The sequence below is a fragment of the Schistocerca piceifrons genome, chromosome 3 (assembly GCF_021461385.2).
Source record: "Schistocerca piceifrons isolate TAMUIC-IGC-003096 chromosome 3, iqSchPice1.1, whole genome shotgun sequence".
Classification (NCBI taxonomy): Eukaryota; Metazoa; Arthropoda; class Insecta; order Orthoptera; family Acrididae; genus Schistocerca; species Schistocerca piceifrons.
In genome coordinates this window covers 535,594,241-535,616,060 of record NC_060140.1, presented here as the reverse complement: position 1 = coordinate 535,616,060, position 21,820 = coordinate 535,594,241, and the positions used below count along the sequence as shown (strand labels likewise).

Below are 21,820 nucleotides of genomic sequence, written 5' to 3'. Positions count from 1 at the left end.
CCCCTAGACCACGGGTCCAAGACACGATGTATCTAATGTCAGATAATGGAGTACAAGCAATACATCAGATGGTGATCAAAGTTCTTGGGACTTGGTACTGGGTCTTCATGTCCAGAATCTTCGGGACCGGCGTTTTCGCCCTCTTGCTGTGTCTTTCTTCCGGGAACAGGTTGCAAGCTGTTGCGAACTGTCAAGCTTTCGTATATTTAAGGAATTTCCATGTTTATCGCCACGAATGTTCATCAGGGTTATTCAATAACGTTGCTCTGATAGGCTGAAGAGTTTATCGGTGCAACACGGGCAGGAGAGCGTAGCGTGTGTCCTCGTAGCGCTGACAGTCAGCCAAGACGCCGGGAACCAAAGTACGTCGCCACAATTAAAACGGTTCGTGTGTTTAACAATCTCTTCTAGCGCTCTAGTTCCTCTTTCCACTGGTACGATGCGCTTACCGAAATGCGAAAATTAACAAAGTCCATATCTTGATCGCGCATTTCACTTCATTCATTTCGGCTGAGTGTTGCGTTATTCAGGCGTACAGGTTGTTCATGCTGTTATAAGCATCCTTTAACTGCACGAAATCTCTGCTATATCATACTGGCCCCTAATTTCGTATACTACTACAATCTACAGTGGCTTTGGTCGGTCTTTCGTCAATCTCAACGTATTTTTTGCTTTATGATTGCTTGGAAAATAAAGCTTTATATGACACTGATTTTAATTTCATATAATGTTATAACATGCTAATGATTTTATGTCAAAACAACAAAGACATATTTGTTGAAGTAATCATTATCATCTGGTGCATTTCCACAAAATATTCAGATTACTTCCTGTTTTAGGGACTGTCTCTAAGAAAATAGTGCAGGTTCCATAAATCGCCTAGTACAATCGTTTATCACGATACGATTTTTCTCCCTTGTCTCAGGCCCCGCAGCCAGCAGCAGGCTGGGATGGAGTGCGGAACGCCACCCAGTTCGGCAGCGACTGCGTCCAAGAAGACGGCAGCGGCTCAGAGGACTGCCTCTACCTGAACGTGTACGTGCCGGGAGTGCCAGAAGAGGGCGCCAAGCTGCCCGTCATGTTCTGGGTGCACGGCGGGGGGTTCGTGCGTGGTGGGGGCTCGGACCGCGAGTACGGACCAGACTTCCTCGTCTCCTACGGTGTCATACTCGTCACCATAAACTACCGGCTGGGGGCTTTAGGTATGTGCTGTTATCCTGATGGAGGTCATATTTTCAATGCCTTACACAAATACCGTCTGCAACCAGATCGCGACACACTGTATCATCATACCACCTGACCAAAACTATCTGTATGTAAAGCCATCGGCACACGAACCGTGCATCCGAACGTTGAGCGTTGAGCGTGCCGAGTTTCTGACGTCATAGCGTGGAATAGCACGCTCGGGAGTCTTTCCGAAAGTGCAGAGCAATATCTAACATGTCCGATATTTTGATCGTGCGTCTGAGCGTTGACCAATGAGATGGCACAACGCCACCTACGTCACACGCACTCCGTCTCCCTTCAGTACAGAGTTGTGAGGCGCCATATTGGCATTTATTTCAAGCCTATGTGTATATATGCTGTTTCTGAGCACCAGCAAATTGAGAATCACAGGAAAACCAGTTGTTAACTGTGTGATTCGTTACAATAAAATGATGAGAAACATCATATTCGTGGCAAAATAATTATTTTAACTTGTGTATTGCGAGAGTAGGGTATTTGAAGGCAGCGACACACTGAAGATCCACCCAAAACGTATTGTTCTTGGTACAATTTGTTATAATTAAATTTCAGTTAGTAACATATCTACGATTAAGGATTTCAGCAACGGGTAACATAACCTGATTACTTGTAAAGGGTGTGATGTTGGTTTAGCTACTGGCACGGCAGCTCAGCATGCTCGGTCAGAGGGTTAGCTGCCCTCTGCAATTAAAAAAAAAACTGAGTTAATGGATCAACGAAGAACTTGAACAAACGTCATAGGACGTCCGCCTCGAACACATAGAACAAACTGTAACGATCAAAAAAAAAAAGCGTAATGAGTAGAGTCACTGACCAGTGAAGAGTTTTATAGCAATGCAGTGGTTCGCGTCTTGAACTTACCGAAATTTTTCCCTAACATTCGTGTTTTTATTAGGTTCTGATACTTTATTATTAGTTTAATATAAGCATATACTATAATATTTGATGTTATGTAAATATAAGTTCACCGTTTTTTTGAGGGTTGACTTTGTTGGATTGGCTTAATCTACAGGACAGCTTGCGCTACTTGTATGAAGATATTTTGCTCCTTTTTCTTTTACGCCTCGTAGTTCACATGTTGCAAAGATTCTGCTACTGCGTAGGAACAGTGATCAAGTAAGACTGACCTTGGGGTGTTACTAAAATGTGGGAATGATGAAATAATGTTTATCTTATGCAGTTCACCGTTTTTTTTTTTTTTTTTTGGGTTGACTTTGTTGGATTGGCTTAATCCACAGGACAGCTTGCGCTACTTGTATGAAGATGTTTTGCTCCTTTTTCTTTTACGCCTCGTAGTTCACATGTTGCAAAGATTCTGCTACTGCGTAGGAACAGTGATCAAGTGAGACTGACCTTGGGGTTTTACTAAAATGTGGGAATGATGAAATAATGTTTATCTTATGCAGAGAAGTATTCCAAATTTGTAATGCACTGTTTGTAATGGAACTTTTATAAGCCTGTTTCCTTATTAATTGGACATGGTACTTTCCTTTTCGTGGACGATGGAGGAAATTTGCGTTTTAATAGAGCTAGCGCGAGAATTTTACGCGCGACCGTTGAGTAAACTGTGTGATTACGAACTAGAAGCATCCTTCAACTGCCGCTGGAGTGCGTTGCGATCGCGTATAGCACTTTGGGTCCCACGTACCATATGCACAAGTCGCATCGTTCCTGAGCGTTGAGCAGCACGTTGAACTTGCCACGCTGCACGTTAACGTTCGACAGCACGGTCCGTGTGCCGACGGCTTAACGCAGAATTGACCTCCACATATCAAAAGAGGCGGACCCGCACTACAGAAGCAGTCGGGGTGTGTTTTGTAGTGAAAGATTAACAGCAGATTTCAACCCTTGGATGCTGTCCAAGTCGACTGTAGACGAAGTCATCGTGAAATGGAAATGGGAAAAAACGACCACAGTTACATCAACACCAGGCAGACCTCACGCACTGACAGACTGGGACCTTCGAGCACTGCAGAAGGTGGTTGTAAGAAATCGCGTGCAGTCAGCGGAAGGAGCCGCACTAAAGTGTAGTGGCGGACGGAGAAACGCTGGAGACATTTGCGGCGGCACTGTAGAAGGTCATGTCAGACATGATGCACGTCTGGAGGAGATCGACCAGCAGCACACGCAAAATATTAAATCACTTTATTAAAATTTGAACAACATAAAATACTTAACTTTGAAGCAGTCCATGTGCACAAAAATGACTACGTACTCGTATATATTACATCGTTGAACTCTGTAACTTGCCACTTTGGACACAAGACAGAATGATAGTCATATCTCAATATTCAGTTGACTCTAAACTTCGGTTTACTGTTCTGGCTTCTACTACAAATAGTGCAGTTGGATCTGACTAACAAGAAACCCTTTGATTGCGAGGTCGCAAGTTTAGTCTTCAGTAATGCCCATCTGAAGGTGCAGTATAAACAATTATGATAGTAAAAATGTTTCCAGAATGAGATTTTCACTCTGCAGCGGAGTGTGCGCTGATATGAAACTTCCTGGCAGATTAAAACCGTGCGCCCGACCGAGACTCGAACTCGGGACCTTTGTCTTTCGCGGGCAAGTGCTCTACCAACTGAGCTACCGAAGCACGACTCACGCCCGGTACTCACAGCTTTACTTCTGCCAGTACCTCGTCTCCTACCTTCCAAACTTTACAGAAGCTCTCCTGCGAACCTTGCAGAACTAGCACTCCTGAAAGAAAGGATCCTTTCTGGCCGATTCCGCAGTTCTCTGTGCATCGTCAAGTTGACACTTTGTTTGAAATTTCCTTATCTGACATCTTCCAATTCTCTAGCACCGTTTAAAGTTGTGCAACCATCCATTGCATCCCTATAAAATGTAATCTAATTCGCACCAAATTTGATACACATCACTGTCATGCACATCGCACAAAGTACATCGAGCATCCTCGAAACATGCAAACACCAGTTTTTGTAACAAGTACTTCTTATCATCCCTTCAGTATTCGTAGCTTCTCTTATGAACTACACGGTAATATTGCTGCGTATTTATACGAAATACTTTCGTAATTACTTCCTTTATACACTGCGAATGATCTTTGATGTACGTAATTTTGTTTAGCACCCGCTTCTTGAACAACGATTGTCCTTTAGTGCGTTTCACTGGAGACGGGATTTGTGGCTCCCTGTCCGACAAGGATGATGAACTCTATGGCTCGACACATGTTTCAGTCTGACTTTCACTTGTTAAGCACATATCGTCATCATTCTAATCCCAATGTACATTTTTTGGGTTTGTTTCTAATGAAATGTTAAATTCGGTGATTGTTGTTGTAGATATTATGCAACGTCTGCTTTGTTTATTGTCGCCATTGCTCTACTTTGTGTCAACACCTCTAGTACTTTAGCACTATAGTCAGTTACTCGCCAACTAAGCAGTTCAACTACGCTCCCTAGCCTGATACTGCGCTCACCACTGTCTACCTCCAGTCCCGCCCCCCTGCTGCCATTAGCAGCCAGTATTGTAGGTGCGTGGTATACAATGAGTGGGGCCTCGAATGCCGTAAACATCACCGGTCTTCTGCGACCTCCCACTCAAGGGGATTCCTTGTAAAACGTTCCTGTCGTCGTAAGCGAGGATTGCGGAGTTGTCTGAGTGGTGCTGCTCTCAGACGTAAGTAATCTTCCGGTAGCGGTGGTGTCTACGCCGACGTCTCTCATTCACTGCTTCGTCAGGCAGCGAATGTCCTTACTTGTAGTTCCGTCGTTTTTCGGACGACACCAGTTAGTGCTAACAGCACTTAACCCAACACAATCACTATGCGTAGGGAAATATGAAAAACGGGGTACGATAGTCGAGCAGTTCATCACAAATCACCCATATCTGTAACCAAAGTTAAGTGCCATGCTTTTGGTGATATAAAGAGCGACTGCACTGGGCAATGAATGGCAGAAAACGAGTGAATTCTGGTGATAAATGAGGCTGCACTCTGGGGCAATGCCATGGAAGGGTTTCGGTCGGACGAATGCCTTCAGGACGTTATCTGACATCATGTGTAGTGTCAACTGGGAACTATGGAGGAGGGGGCTTTGCTGTACGGAAGCGCTCTTCGTGGTTGGGGTGTGGTCTCCTTAATGTACTTAAGAAACGCTATTTCCGGAAGGATACGAACACATTTTGAAACATTATACACTGTGTGCAGTAGAGGCACAGTTCGGAAACTTCGATTCTTTGTATCAGCGTGACAATGCACCCTGTCTTAAAGCAGCGTCTGTGACACAATTGTATGTAAACAACCACATTTTTGAAGTGGACTAGCGTCCCGACTTAAGCACAGTGGAACACTTTTAGACTGATTTACAACGCCGACTTCGCTCTGGATCCAAGCGTCCAACATCACTTCTTCCTTGGTTTCGGTTCTTGGGAGAAACGGGCGACAATGCCTCCAAATTCACTCAGAAACCTCATTGAGAATGTCCCCAGCAGAGTTCAAGACATCATAAAGGCGATGGGTGGGCACACTTACAGTTGTCCGGACACCTGTTTAGATAGTGCGCCTGTCTTACCAACTGTTCTGCTCTATAGGGCGAAATTAATAGGCTCATGATAATTGGACAGTGAAAGGAGGTAGGGAAATGATTTCAGCACCTACAGAGATACTAAAAGTGAATCATCTCAAGGACCTTCCAATAGAGCGAGTTAGTTAGTATTTGCGTTGTCTGGAAACAGTTAACAACAATAATCAACCAAATCTGGTAGTTATAACTATTTCATACTATATGTGTTTAGTGAAATGAAGCGATCGTATGACACTGAGAAATCGGGAGACTCCACTTGGAGAAGTTCGAGCACCGAGTAGCAAGTCCTTTTAGTTGACGCCACATTGGGCACCTTACATGTCGACGATAATGAAAATGATGAGGGCAACATAACACCCAGTCCCTGACCAGAAAAAATCTCCGACCCGGCCGGGAAAGGGACCTGTTACCACTGCAGCGTAATCATACGAGCTGACCACTCAGCTAAGGGGGCGCACTTTGTGTAAAGTAATAAATGACGTCAGTCATCGAAGCGTTTTCCCTTCAAGTGTTCAGCTACGTCAAACATCGTCCTAATTAAGTCCCATTTTTTCGTAATAACCACCTGTAATCATACATTTAGGATCAAAGTAATCCTGAATTCAGGAAACGAAATATATGTTTAAGGATAACTGTCAACTGACAGACAGAGTCTTGGTAAGAAATATGCCTCAAGTGTCCCTTTGGAAACCACACTGTTCCACAGTGCACTCCTCAGTGACACAGAGTAAAATACGAAAGTATGAACTTACGAGAAGCTAAATCTGCAACACACATCTCTCTTTTAATCGCTGAGTAGTTTTCAGATTTTTAATGGCTGTCACATTAAGACACCACTTCCATCTGTCCACATCATAATACGCCGTATATACTGGTATTATGATCTCCATTTCAGAAACACCACAATCTTCGTTTTCAAAACAGTCTTTAGTTCAGTAGTAGCACTCCTGACCTCATTTACTTCTCTGTTTGTTCATTTTCCTATCCATTTTGCTCTTGTTTCAAACTGGCTTCAGCGCAAAAAAATTATATCTTTTCTTTTAATCGGAAGTATTTTCTTTTCGGTATGTTTGTGCATTATTTTAGACTGCGACAGGTTCAGGTTCGATTCTGGAAAAATGTACGAATACGAGAGTCCATATTGACTCTATGACATAACTTACAAGATAGTTTGAAGGAACGGAAACCCATATTTATGGGATTCACAAATTTAGAAAAATCTTTGGCAATGTTGACTGAAACACACTCATTGGAATCCTTAAGTTATCGTGGATAAGATATAGGGACCGAAACGTTGCTCCTAGCTTGTATCGATGTCATAAAACTTGAAGGAAATCTAATAAGGCAGTGGATGAGAAGAGAGTAAATGTTGTAGCATGTCCCTCACGTTGCTCAATTTGTAAACTTATCTAGCAGTAAATTTTGCGGAAATTTGGGAAACGAAATAAAATTTAGGGAAAAAATGGATCAAATTAAGGTCTGCTGATGACATTGTAATTCTGGTAGAGACGGAAAAGGGTTTGAAAGATCAGGTAAATAGAATGGATATTCTCTTGAAAAGAGTAAATTAGATATTGAGACCATAAAGATAGTAGATGACTTTGTTGTTTTGAGCAGCAAACAACGTGAAATAAAGAGGATATAAAATGCAGACTGGCAACAGGGAAGAAAGCTTTTCCTAAAAAGAGAACTGTACCATATCCAAGATGTTAGGAAGTATTTTCTGAAAGTTTTTGCCTATGGTGTAACGTTATATGCAAGTCAAACATCCGTACACGAAGAGTTTACTGGCTTTTGAAATGTAATGTTGCAGAAGAATGCTGAAGATAGGTGGAGAGATAGGCTAACCAGTGAAGAGGTTCTGAATCAAGTCGAGAGAAATGATCAGACTAGAAAAAGAGATAGGTTGGCAGGACACAACGTTAGATATTAATGATAGCTAGTTTGGTAATAGAAACAAGTGTGTGAGTGTGCGTGGGGTTGGTGGGCATTGATGGTATACGGATAAAAATTATTTGAGGAAGGCAAGCTCAAATGCATGTAGTCTGCAATAGTTACACCTGGAAAACTAACATCGAGAGCTAAATCAAACCATTCTTCACCTTGAGGAGCACAACAATAATATACATCCTCTTTTTTTTTCTCTAAGAGACTATACAACTTGCTATGCGTATTAAATAGTAAAGCAGATTAGGCCAAATATATCACAGAGGGCTACGAAAAAGTAATGAAAAAATCTTTCTTTTCCCTGTTACTTCTTAAGTGACTTAAAACTTCCAAAATACAGGATTTATTTACAGGAAGGAACGAGGCTACATTGATACATGTTAAGAATTTTCTTTAAAATCATTATGTTCGCTGCTGATTGGAGAAATAAATAATTTTCTAGAGTCAACGGTGAACATTACAGCTTAAAAAAAATCTGCATCACTGTGCACCCTGATCATGAGAAGTTAATCACAAATTTAGGAATTTTCAATCAATTTGGAGGACAGATCCTGCACTCTTCCACTTTCGATGATTGGGTTTTGTTTACCTCTAACAATACCAACGCATCTTCCATAACACTCATTACCATCGGGGGGAGAAGGAGGTACTTTATGCTCACCCCAAAAAAATAAAATATGGATAATAAAAATCTGAAAATATCTTTTAGCACACTCTTAGCAATATCAACACATTTTCAGTAACGTGTAGTACCGGGAGGGAGGTGGATACTTTAATGCCCACCATAAAAATTCGAATTTCGTCAACTGTTGTTTAGTCACAACATAATTTTTAAAGAGATACTGACGTTCAACTAATGTTCCGGATCTGAGAATATTGAATGTGACATTCATTGGGAAAAGTAAGGTCTACCACGAAAACTTAAATTTTTGGTTTAAGTTTAACTGAAAACTTTAAACAGTTGCGCAGTTTGGTAGAAGTACTCATTACAAACGATAAATATTTTTCAGAATTTTAAAATATAGAATGATTGATAATGTTACAATATTTTCAGATGGTGAGCATAAAGTCCTCCCTCCCTTCTCCCCTCGTTACTGCGAGGATTAATATTGAGGAAACACAGATTTTGTTGCAGTCAAAAGTCATTTCCTTAGCAACCTTACAGAAGACAGGGGGCGATGAAGGAAGGACAGAGAATGTTATGGTTCATGTGACCATTTCCTAGTTTCTTTTAGAAATCGTAATGTTTTACCGAATAAGAAACATGAACTTCTACATCCGAATAGGGCGAGATATGCGGGTATTTACAATGCTACCTCATGCGACAGGGGTGCCCTTCTCACTCCTCATATTACTCATGGGCAAAGTAAGCTACCGACTTAACAGCCATAATGCATGCATTCTGCTTATGCACCAGCTGCTTCGTCACCCATGCCCGCATGCACTCGGCCCCTGCAGCTCCTGCGGTGGGAGTGACAGCGTGTCAGCTGTTTGTGCACCCCTCCTCAGCTGTGCTCGTGTTCGCCCAGCTAACACTTAGTGGACATCTGCTACAGCCTGACGCGAGATTCAAGTAGAGAACATACCGTAAAGCCGCATGTTTCACAGGGTTCCTGGGTACGGGAGACGAGGTGGTTCCCGGTAACGCAGGCAACAAGGACCAGCAGCTGGCGCTGACCTGGGTGCAGAGGAACATCGCCAGCTTCGGCGGCGACCCTCAGCTGGTCACGCTGTTTGGGGAGAGTGCTGGTGCCATGTGTGCGTCCTTCCACCTGGTGTCACCGCTGTCTGCAGGTCAGTACTCACTGGTGTTCACACCAAACTCTACCTCTTACACCACTGATCGTTTGCATATATTACAATGGTGCTTTAAACTGAACACCATCACTGGTAAGGCATGCGTCTACATGGGTGTTTAACACACCAGGAAAGAAGATAATTACAATTCTGCGACTCCAGAAAGCCCTACTAGGTTTCTTTTCCAATTGGTCCACAAGTCAAATCAGTTTATTAAAACTGTGGCATGTATACATTATTCTCTAATAGAAAAGAGTCTGTGTAGAAGGACTAGAACATAGCAGGTTGATGAAATGTTGGCATGTATAAGGATACAAAGGATGTTAAAGAAACTGACCATAGAAAAAGCGCTTCGCTCTAAGAACATTTACTCGCTTGAGGCATTAAAAGGAACACAGTTTCTTTTAATCCAGCCCAAGTTGTTGCCTATTGATCTTTGACCATCTGTAGCTAGTTTCCCATTATCTGATTTGATGATGCATTTGAATTTCTGTTTTATTTTTTACACCTACATTTTTCCTACTATTTTCCCTCAAAAGCATGAAAAAATGTCAAATAAAAGAAAATGACGGAATGTTTCCCGTCATCAAAACTCCTGTGTGGTAAGAAAGGAAGGTATGAAGACTATAGTTTAACACCTCGTTTACATCGATATCATGAGACAAGTACAGAAACTGAAGCAATGAATGAAGGTCAAGAATCGAATCTGAGCCTTGTGCATACCGGGCAGATGCATATGCACTACACCACTCAGGCACTAGTCCAATGTACTCTGTATCACAAACTTCAGTTCACACATTATGGAGGTGGAGGGAGAGCATTGGAGTAGCATAGTCCATGCAGCTGTGTCAACCACAATGCCAGGCTACTGCACTTCATACACATCTGCCTGGTAAGCAAGAGGTCTGCGTTCAGGTCCCGTCCTTGACACAAGTTTTAATTCTATTCTACATCTTCTACCCTTATAGAAGGTAAAGTTGAGACACTATGTCTCCAGGAAAATGTAACTCCATCCTGTATTATTAGAGACGGAGCACAAGCTAGGACTGTGTCAAGGATGGGGAAGGAAATCGGTTGTGCTCTTTCAGTGGAACCATCCCAGAATTTGCCTGTAGCAATTTACAGAAATCTCGGGAAGCATAAATCTGAATGTCTGGGCAGGAATTCGAACTTTCGTCCCCCCTAAAGCAATGCGTGTCTTCTGAGAAAACTAGAACATACTACGAAGCAGTACTGTAATGAATTAAGTGTTATTGTTTAAGACATTGACGGTTAATGAACGTCACGGAATCAAATACCGAAAAGATTTTTCAGAAACCGCTCCCAGTTATTGAAAGCATGTTATTTTGTTGCTGAGAGAGATTCATCGATAAATCATCGTTACGTATCGCCTTTCACTCACTTGAAACACCATCAGGGCTTTGAATGTGCTGTACATAGCAACTCTGGTAGCGAAACTGATGGCATTTTACTTGCAAGGAAAGAGAGACTGGTTGACTTGATGGATGCGTTAGCTGGAGACCGCTCTCAGTGATTTAATAATCTCAGGTATCAAAATTAAGACAGTAGTCGTTATTGAACAAGGAAAACAAGTTCTCTATTTGAATCCGTAATATTTATAAGATTATAATAAAACCTGTTAAATATATAATTTCTATAATTTAACAACCAATCCAAGATCTGAAACATTTAAAAAAAATACAATACACTTGGTGTGGATCACAGCTTCAGAAGTTGTGAATACAGCACAATATGCTAAGGAAAAATATCTATGTTTCAAACAGAGCAATAGCTGTGTGAAGGAGTGCAATAGCAAGACCGTTTTATATTGTTCAAACATCCACTTGCTCACAAAATAGGTTCCAAAAATCAGTCTTGCAATCACCAATCATATAACAGCATTGCCTTAAAAAACAACGGAGAAATACACTGCGTGAAAGAACGCAAATAACACGGAAGAGATGGTTGGATATCACTGTAAGTTCGTATAGTACACACTATCAGCAAGTGTGTAGACAACAGATCTGCAGTTCTCTGTGACAGAATGGCCACCATGTGAATTACTGTTGTTCGTGTTTAGTGTTGTTACCAGTTGAGGTTGGGTATATAAGGGGCGCGAACAGTATCAGATATCGAGTGATCGCTTTGCAGACCACGTAGGTGTCAGTTACTCGGGCGAGACAGCGTTTTCACTCCTGGAAATTTTTAAAGGACGCCGATCGTGGGTTTTCATTGGGCCAGCTGGTCGAATCACGTAATATCTAAATCTGTGGGGCATTCGATGGGACAATGCCCCAATGTTAGACTACTTCGGAACGTGAGGGCAGACTCATTCGTCTAACTTCCGATCGACCCCATATGACCAGCACATTTTAACCGCTTCGCGTTTGAACCTACCATCCCAGAATAAGTGATGGACTCCCTGCGACTTTCTGTGTCATCCCTCACCGTTGCTCGGAGACTACCAGCAGCCTGCGTACTGAATTACCACGCCAACCTTAGGTCGGCATTACCACCACAACACAAACACGTACATTTGGAGCCATGGCGTTATAGAACCATAGACCGACTATGGGTGGTGTCGCATTGTATTCAGAGATGAATCACAGCTCTGAACTACGCCAGTGGCCTAGATAGAAGTCCCATTCTTACAATGTTTTGTAAAGGTGTAGTGATATTACTCCTGGCGTTATGGCGTGAGAAGCTCTGTGGTATAACTTCATGTCGTGGCTGAGGACTGTGACGGCACAACAGTACGTCACAGACATCTTACTTCCTGGTGAGCCGGGTAGCTAAGATGTCTGTGTCGTACTGTTGTGCCGTCACAGTCCTCGTCCCTTACACGACAGTATCGGACTGCAATTTCAACAGGATAATGTTGAGCAGCGTGTGACCTTGAGACACTCCTGAGGTCAGAAAAAACCTCACATTTATTCCCAAAAGAATACGTGTGTGGGAGCAGATCCAGTGTCAACTCCATCCGACTGCCAGCATCCAGGATATCAGGGACCTGTTACAGTAGCTGTTGGCCAACTTGCCTTGGGTTAGGATACAATACCTTTTTGACGTCCATGTCATCTGGGCCAGTGAATGCATCCTGGCCAGATGGTGTGCAACATCCTGGTAAGTTCTTTGTAAATTCAACTCGATGCCACGACCACTGAAATAACAACACATATCCTCTAACCCCTGAAGTATCATTGCGGTTCCTTCTCCCCTTCTGCGTTCTTTGCTTATTTGGTCAGATGGCCTATCGGAGGTAAGTCACAAGTTTAGCAATTTCAAATGGTTCTTCTTATTGCACTGCCGCCGAATCCAGATCCCCCCACCTAGTGTTTTCCTGAAGACTGAGTTGTCTCAGCCACACTAGACGGCGCATCCACGCGGCCATGACAGTGCAGTGGTCTCTGCGCGAGTGGCAGTTTAAATTGTGCCGGAAGATCTGGCACACCAGTATACGGAGCGAACAGGTAATGCTTCGACGAGGTTCGGAGGGTATTCACGTATATTTTCTGAGAATTTTGGTACAAGGAGCCAGTGATTTTCGGCGGTTCGCTACAAAGTAATTGCATATCGTTCGATCCCTTATCGCCGTACCTGCACAACCATCGAAATATTGGCGATATGTCCTGAGTGTCTTGTTTGGAAACAAATGTATTCCATTCACTCAGGGTAATTGCTGTTTACAGCAGTAATGTTCACCTTCAAGCTTGCATTCAGTACTGCTCGATTTCATCTTGGGTTTCTTGTTCTGGCAGTGTTAGTTGGGCAGTAAAGATACGTTTGGTGATGAATATTTGGCCGATTTAAATCTCGTATGTTCCTTCATCATTTTGTTCATCAAATGCGATAAAAGAGCGGCACGACGACGCAGTGCTGAATAGTTCCTGCTGGAGATGGGCAGAAAGATTGTTTTCGAGGGTCTGATTAGAACCAATAATTCACTGGAAAGGTCTAGCTAGCTCTTCCTCATCAACTAGTTACTACTTCCTTATTTAAATAAATGTAAAAAAAGTGCTTTTCTTTTTCAGTCCAAGTCACTGTATTAATTTTATCCCGTTTTGAAAGAACTTAGAAAGACGGTTAATAGTTTTCCACTGCCTCCACTGTGGGCTTTAACATTTTATAAATAATACTACATTTATTGTACAGTATAAAATTTTAAAAATCACAAGCAAATTGGTATATTTTTTATGAAATTATGAAACTGAAAATATATAATTTTATTGAAAAGAAAATTTAGTACAAAAGCTAGAACAGAGGTTAATTTTTTGGTACCTGAAATTACTTGTTGCCATTGTTTCATGCAATACGACAATACACGTATCTAAGAAGTAAAACTAATCAGCGTTATTACTTACATAAGAAAGGTATGCAACGTGCATGTACGTGTTGATGAGGCCTTTCAAGTAATTACAGTCAACCTACTCAGCCAACAGAGTACGTCCACCAAAAAATTTTGATTTTATTCAACTACTGCAGTTCATTCTTAAATATAGGATTATTTGTTAGTACCTTGTGTGTGAAAACCGTAAGACATACAGAAAGTAGACACATCGGTGGATGGGGCATCTCACCACGCTCAGGCGATCAATCGACAAACGTCAATAAGAGTGTGTGATTCATAGAAGTCGCACACATGAACTTCCTGGGAAAGAGGGACAGAAACCTTATTTGGAATTCTGTTCATTGGGCTACCTATCTTGAGGCACGAACTAATTCCGTTCGCACCAAATGAAGGACATAAGTCACAGTAAATGGTTCCCAGATAGTCGCATCAATACGAAGTGTACTCCTTTTTAGCGGCAAAGCCGGCGTGCATTTTCGTATACACATTCACGTCCCGAATGGTAGCCTGATATAGATTGTCCAAGCATCCTGTTCCTTTTCTTGAAATTCGGTAATGATTCTTGCAGGCCCTACGTTTTCAATTGGCGAGAGATCTGGTGATCTTCCTGGCCAGGGTAATAGTTTTACACCGTGAAGAACACGTTACGTCGCATCAGCCGTGTGGGGAATTGCACTGTCCTACTGAGAAAGTATATTACTGTACTGTCGAATAAATGGCAGTAGCAGGGAGAGAAGAGACTTCGCACTGATTACTTTACCCTGCAGAAACAAAAAATGTGACCACCAGTCACAAGTGATGACTCCACCCACACGAACCCTGAAATTGGACCAGAGCATCGTGGCTGAATGCACTCTGGAATGTGTAGCTCACTAGGTTTCCACCATACCCTTAAATGTCTGTCACTCGCTCACAGACATAACCTACTCTCATCACTAGAGACAATGGAGAGCCATTCCACTCTCCAGTTAACTCTTTCATGGCACCAGAGTGCCATGTCTGGCGGCGTCGTCGTGTCGATGGTAGCCTAGCCGGAGCGACATGTGATCGAAACCCTGCTGCAAGTCGACGCTTCCCAATGATCCCTAGTGGCACAGCAGGTGCTATACGGGCCCCTATTTCGACCGTGAATGATGTTCGGTCGGCCACATCTCGAATGCTGCGTCGATATTGACCTGCACCTGTATTATGCGGACGTCCAGAATGTTGTCTACATGTGTGGGAATGTTCCACAGGGCACTGATGAGGGCAGCTAATCACCACCGATACATTACGTCCAGCATGTGCAGCATTCCGTCAATACTTCCAGTCTGCTTCCCGGAAGCCCACAATGCGATCCCATTCAAATGGCTGATGGTGTACAATACATCTATGTATTCGTCAGTGGGGCATTGCTGTACGCTAGAATGAATGTTACACAGCACTGCTCCCCTCTTAAAGACAAATTACTGCCTACAGAATCAAAACAGAAGATACACACAGGAGCCTTCTGAGCGTCTTCTGATTACTAATAACGGAAATGTATCACTAATACTACAAACCCTACGCTGCAAGCTGTTTGGCACGTTTCTTTGTCCTGCTGATAAGTGTCACTGTGCCGAGGAAAAACAAAGGACATGGTTCTCAGTGATAGACCAACTCGTGCTGAGCCATTGTGCCTTCCAGAATGACAATTATTGCAGGGAATTTGTTTTCAGACGTTTCACACTGTACATGCCAAAGGTTACCTGTCGTCGCTCAGTGGAGGTCTAGTTGCAATACTGGTGTGCGAGTTCCAGTTTTCGTCGCTAGTGAACAGCAGTCAGCATGGGTGGATGGACCAGTCGCCTACTGCAGAGACCAACATGTAGCAGCGTTCGATGAACGGTCGTTGAGGAAACACTGTTGGTATCCGCATTGTTCATCTGAGTGGGGTTAGTTACTCAACAGTTGCACGCCTGTTGGCCATACGCAACTCCGCAGCTACCATTCACCACTGTCATTTATGGAGCAAGGTGCACCACTGTTGCCTCGTAGCCAGTTTTGGACAGCGCCATTTTGCCAAGCACTGTATAACTTAACCACGGCGTCAAGCGGAGAATTTATAAATTAAGCCATTTCGGAAACGCTTCCATCCTTGCCCCTATTGCCAACGGTCGTACCCTTTTGAACGTCAGGTAAATCTCTCCATTTCCGCATTATAAAAACTGCTACACTGTTTTCTGCATCACCCCAGAACGCTTTATACACCCTCGACTGCCAGTGCTGCCACCTGCGGCCTGTGAGTGGTTATTTCATGTTGACTTCGACCATAGGCGGTAGACACAGTACAGTGACTGCAACCTGTATATACTGGATGTCTCTCATACGAGCAGACTCGACAGGCGAGTTTTTTCCGGTGTTTAGGCAAGTATTACCAGTTTCGTTTCTGAATGCGTATCTAGGGACGGCCAAAATAAATCAGCCAAAACAAAAACTATCGATTACATGTTTTATGCTACACCTTGTGTCAACAGAATGCGTCGGTTTCTTTTACGCTACAAACAAAAAAATTACAATATTAAAGTAAAATTTTACATCTACACTCCTGGAAATGGAAAAAAGAACACATTGACACCGGTGTGTCAGACCCACCATACTTGCTCCGGACACTGCGAGAGGGCTGTACAAGCAATGATTACACGCACGGTACAGCGGACACACCAGGAACCGCGGTGTTGGCCGTCGAATGGCGCTAGCTGCGCAGCATTTGTGCACCGCCGCCGTCAGTGTCAGCCAGTTTGCCGTGGCATACGGAGCTCCATCGCAGTCTTTAACACTGGTAGCATGCCGCGACAGCGTGGACGTGAACCGTATGTGCAGTTGACGGACGTTGAGCGAGGGCGTTTAGTGGGCATGCGGGAGGCCGGGTGGACGTACCGCCGAATTGCTCAACACGTGGGGCGTGAGGTCTCCACAGTACATCGATGTTGTCGCCAGTGGTCGGCGGAAGGTGTACGTGCCCGTCGACCTGGGACCGGACCGCAGCAACGCACGGATGCACGCCAAGACCGTAGGATCCTACGCAGTGCCGTAGGGGACCGCACCGCCACTTCCCAGCAAATTAGGGACACTGTTGCTCCTGGGGTATCGGCGAGGACCATTCGCAACCGTCTCCATGAAGCTGGGCTACGGTCCCGCACACCGTTAGGCCATCTTCCGCTCACGCCCAACATCGTGCAGCCCGCCTCCAGTGGTGTCGCGACAGGCGTGAATGGAGGGACGAATGGAGACGTGTCGTCTTCAGCGATGAGAGTCGTTTCTGCCTTGGTGCCAATGATGGTCGTATGCGTGTTTGGCGCAGTGCAGGTGAGCGCCACAATCAGGACTGCATACGACCGAGGCACACAGGGCCAACACCCGGCATCATGGTGTGGGGAGCGATCTCCTACACTGGCCGTACACCACTGGTAATCGTCGAGGGGACACTGAATAGTGCACGGTACATCCAAACCGTCATCGAACCCATCGTTCTACCATTCCTAGACCGGCAAGGGAACTTGCTGTTCCAACAGGACAATGCACGTCCGCATGTATCCCGTGCCACCCAACGTGCTCTAGAAGGTGTAAGTCAACTACCCTGGCCAGCAAGATCTCCGGATCTGTCCCCCATTGAGCATGTTTGGGACTGGGTGAAGCGTCGTCTCACGCGGTCTGCACGTCCAGCACGAACGCTGGTCCAACTGAGGCGCCAGGTGGAAATGGCATGGCAAGCCGTTCCACAGGACTACATCCAGCATCTCTACGATCGTCTCCATGGGAGAATAGCAGCCTGCATTGCTGCGAAAGGTGGATATACACTGTACTAGTGCCGACATTGTGCATGCTCTGTTGCCTGTGTCTATGTGCCTGTGGTTCTGTCAGTGTGATCATGTGATGTATCTGACCCCAGGAATGTGTCAATAAAGTTTCCCCTTCCTGGGACAATGAATTCACGGTGTTCTTATTTCAATTTCCAAGAGTGTAGATTCAATAGATCGGTCCCAAATTAGTGTTGTGCAAGATTCGAGACAACTATTTTGGCTTGAGTGCTACTAACTTCACCACTATGGCAACTGTTTGCCAGAACTTGATGGAAATGAACAATTTATAAATCCTTCCACTTCGCAGCACTTTGCTGAGGACTACAAGCGAAACAAGGAAGTGGATAATGAAAATGCTTGCATACAGCCCCCGAGGTCGATGTTTGGATGGCTTGAAGGTTGAAACGATTTTATGTACCGGCTGGGAGCGTGCAAAATCAGAAATTGCCGTGTTGACCTCGGAATTGTTGGAGATAATCTACGTGCCCTCTAAGGCGGAGGTAGTGTTTTAAAGTGCTGAAGGTGTAAGGAGTTGACTGAAAGCTCTCGGGGTTGTAGGCACCAAGGATTGAGCTCTGCGGAGAGGAGATCACATTTTAAGTGTTGCATTTATGATGTAGGGAGTGAGTGGTCCTCGGTGATTCTTAGTTTATCCTCTTGGTACAGAAGGCTTCAAGATTTTCAACGTACGTTTCCGAGTGCGGTCGTGGATTTCGGTTTACGTCATTTTCACTGTTCTGGGCTAGTATTTCAGTTTTGTGAGTGAGTACATTCTAGTTTCAAGGGGCGTTCAGTAAGTAAAGTAACCTTCTTTTTATGAAAGCACGTTGATTTTATTCGGGATTACAACACCACATTATTCCCCACTCTTTTGCCTACAAAAACCTATTTTTCAACACAATCTTCTTTAAATGCTTCTTATTGCGACGGTCTGTATGCCCGCATACTGCCGCTCTACAGGTCGACGACGGAGCCGAAGGTTTCTGCATCAGTAACCTCCGCATCCTAGACGTAATGCTTCCCACGGAATGCAACCTTCACTTGGCCAAACAGATCGAAGTCGGAAGATGCGAGATCCAGGCTGTATGGCGGATGAGGAAGAATAGTCCAGTGAAGTCATGTAAGCTCCTCTCGGGTGTGCAGACTTGTGTGAGGCCTTGCGTTGGCGGAGTTCCACAAAACGTTGTTACTATCAGATACGAAATGCATAAGTAACTCCGCTACGTCTTTGTTTGGGAACCTTCGATCACCTCGAATGAGAGTGACCAGACGTTCCAAAATTTCAGGAGTCGCAGCTGTGTTCGGTCAGCCAGCATGCGGGAGATACGACAGGTCTCCGTGATCTTGTTGCAATGGTGACAGACATCCTGCTTTCGTTCATTGTCAGGTCTCCGTAGGTACTCTGTTAACAATGAATATTTCCGATGCTCTGGATTACCACCAGAAGAAACTCAAGGTCACCTCTCTGCTTGGAACGCATCTCGTTTACAGATGCAATTTTGAAAGACACTTACAGCGCCGCCACCAATTGGAACATCATGAAACTATACGTACTGAAGCTGGAATATTTTACAATGTCCCACAACAAATTCCGCATTTTCTTAACCAGAACTGACAGAGAGAGAAACTTCGATGCATTTCTTGTCGATCACCCCTCGTAGACAGAGATCTCAGATTGAGGAGACATTAATTAGCTGGAGGTGGCGCTGGATGGATGTGATGGATTTTGGCTCTGATTCAACCAATGAAAACTAGACTTCATTTCCATAGAATGTATTGTTGCGAGTTACTAGAAACGGTCTGGGAGCGCTGTAATGGCGCCTATGAATTTTTTTAGACGTAGTTAAAATGGTACAGAGCAGTTGTTAATGGTACACTAGTAGTGACAATTTTAATTGTATGTCGCGGGTCAAACGGAGGTTCTATTTAGATTGGTAAGATACCGTATTGGGTCCAGCAACAAACGATTCTGTTTGAATCTGCGGCCTAATTTGTTCATGCGCTACATATCGAGTGCGTGGAGGTGAGGATTAGGGGGGACTTGCATGAAATGCATTTTCTTTTGCTATGGAACAGTGTGCCTAAGGTATTAAAGTTGAACAAGTAAAATTTTATGTGGTTTTTAGCAATAGTGCTATGCAACTTTAAATTCAGTTTTCAAAATTTTTCCTTCGATTTTAAAAATTACTATAAAAATATCAATTATAATACATCTGCACTTACTCCTTTTCCTCATCACCTATTAAACCAATCATCGCCAAAGTTGATCTGTGTTATGTCTACATAAATATAAACCACTATACGTAACAAATTTTGAATACCTTTGATAAAAAAGATTTTATAAGGTTGTTTGTATTTTTGAAGGGAATCGGTACAAGTTCAGCACCTTCATTTACACAATTTGTCTTAAACAAAACATTATATATCTTAGCTCTGTGTGTTTGTTTGTTGCACATTGGAAGCATATGGGGCAAATATTAAACCATTATAGTACAAATGTTCTGAGGAAAAGGAACAGAAGGGTCAGAAAAAGTAGTTTCCGAGAAAATAATTTAAAGCTTAACCTCATATTTCATTCAATTACACCTTCTCATAATACTCCAAAATTGTGCTCAGAATTTTCTCTCAAGATCTTCCTTTTCTAGGTCCTGAACAGACATTTCAGCTCTAGACACACAACATAGATCAATTCTCTCAATAATTGTTAGAGTCAATGCGCCAGTCATATGTTACGGCGTCTACGTTTCATGTTACGGCGTCTACGTTTCAAGTTTTACAACTGAAGATGAAAATGTTTTCTTGGGGCAAGATAACATTCAGGAACCCTTTTCTTGTCGGTGTAGAAACTTTTATTCATCAAAAAGTTGGGAAAGGGAACGTGGGCAGAAAACACTAAACAACATATATTTTTTCCATCACTTCCCACGTTTTTTCGAAAACGAAATTTTGGGAAATAGCTGTCAGTAAATTTTACTACTGAATATAAACAAAATCAGAAAATGAAATTTTTGGTCACACTGGCTCACGTGCCGGCTGGTGTGGTCGAGTGGTTCTAGGCGCTTCAGTCTGGAACCGCGCGACTGCTTCGGTCGCAGGTTCGAATCCTGCCTCGGGCATGGATGTGTGTGATGTCCTTAGGTTTGTTAGGTTTAAGTAGTTCTAAGTTCTAGGGGACTAATGACCTCAAATGTTAAGTCCCATAGTGCTCAGAGCCAAACTTTAACTACAATATTCGGAAAAGAAAGTTTGTAATACTTTGAATGCTTGCGAACTGATACTGAACAAGTTTCAGGAAAAAAACCACCAATGTCAACGACTCTTTAAGTACGATATTAATGAAAAAACTGCACAAACTGACCGAAGAAGCAAAAAACAAAAAGTCATTGCGCACTGGTAGTATAAACATTTAACTAGGTGAATATGCACCTGATCAACTAAAGGAATGACCTTAAAACTTTATGAATGTTCGCTGGCTTCGCCAATACATCGTGGACGAAAGAAATGAAGCTTTGATATGAGCTTACAACAAAGGCAATAAATCACAAAGCGCAAATTACCGAGAAGTAAGTCCAAAAACGTTCTGTTACAAACTGTACACTGAAATTATGAAAAGCGATTAATGCCTTTCGTAGAAGTACGTATATCTGAGACGTAACATGGTTTTAGACAAGGCAGATCATCTACTGTCTATTCACTTTGACGCAGGTAACTGTAGAAAGAACAGAATTTAGATTACCAACATTATATTTTTATCGATTATGAAAAGGTGTTTGACAAGGTTAGACTGAAAATGTTATCGAAATCTCTGCGCATCTGATTACAGTAATTCAGCCATTAAAAAAAATACGAAAATGAGGATCCTCACTGTAAGAACTAGGGCAGAATCTGCCAATAGTAATAAAGTAGTTGAAAAAGGCTGCCCACTGCCCACATCTTTTTCAGTGTTTACATTGGCAATTCATTCGTAAATGGCTCATTATATTAAGTGACACATTAAGAGGTAATAATTTTAATTTGCGCTGCTACTGTTTATAATCAGTTTACAACGGAAGACTCTGAAGAAAAGGTTCAAATTACGGTGCATAATTTGAATGAAATAGCCACTAAATAAGGAA

General features: G+C 43.1%; 1 protein-coding gene across 1 annotated transcript in view; it reads left to right on the top strand.

The window, feature by feature from the left end:
- Positions 1–21,820, top strand: part of LOC124789774 (juvenile hormone esterase-like) — a 93,665-nt gene that overhangs the window by 32,768 nt on the left and 39,077 nt on the right. Inside the window, exons 3-4 of the mRNA XM_047257240.1 lie at positions 926–1,202; positions 9,348–9,533. Coding sequence (XP_047113196.1) covers positions 926–1,202; positions 9,348–9,533 — 463 coding nt within the window. The remainder of the gene's footprint in view (positions 1–925; positions 1,203–9,347; positions 9,534–21,820) is intronic.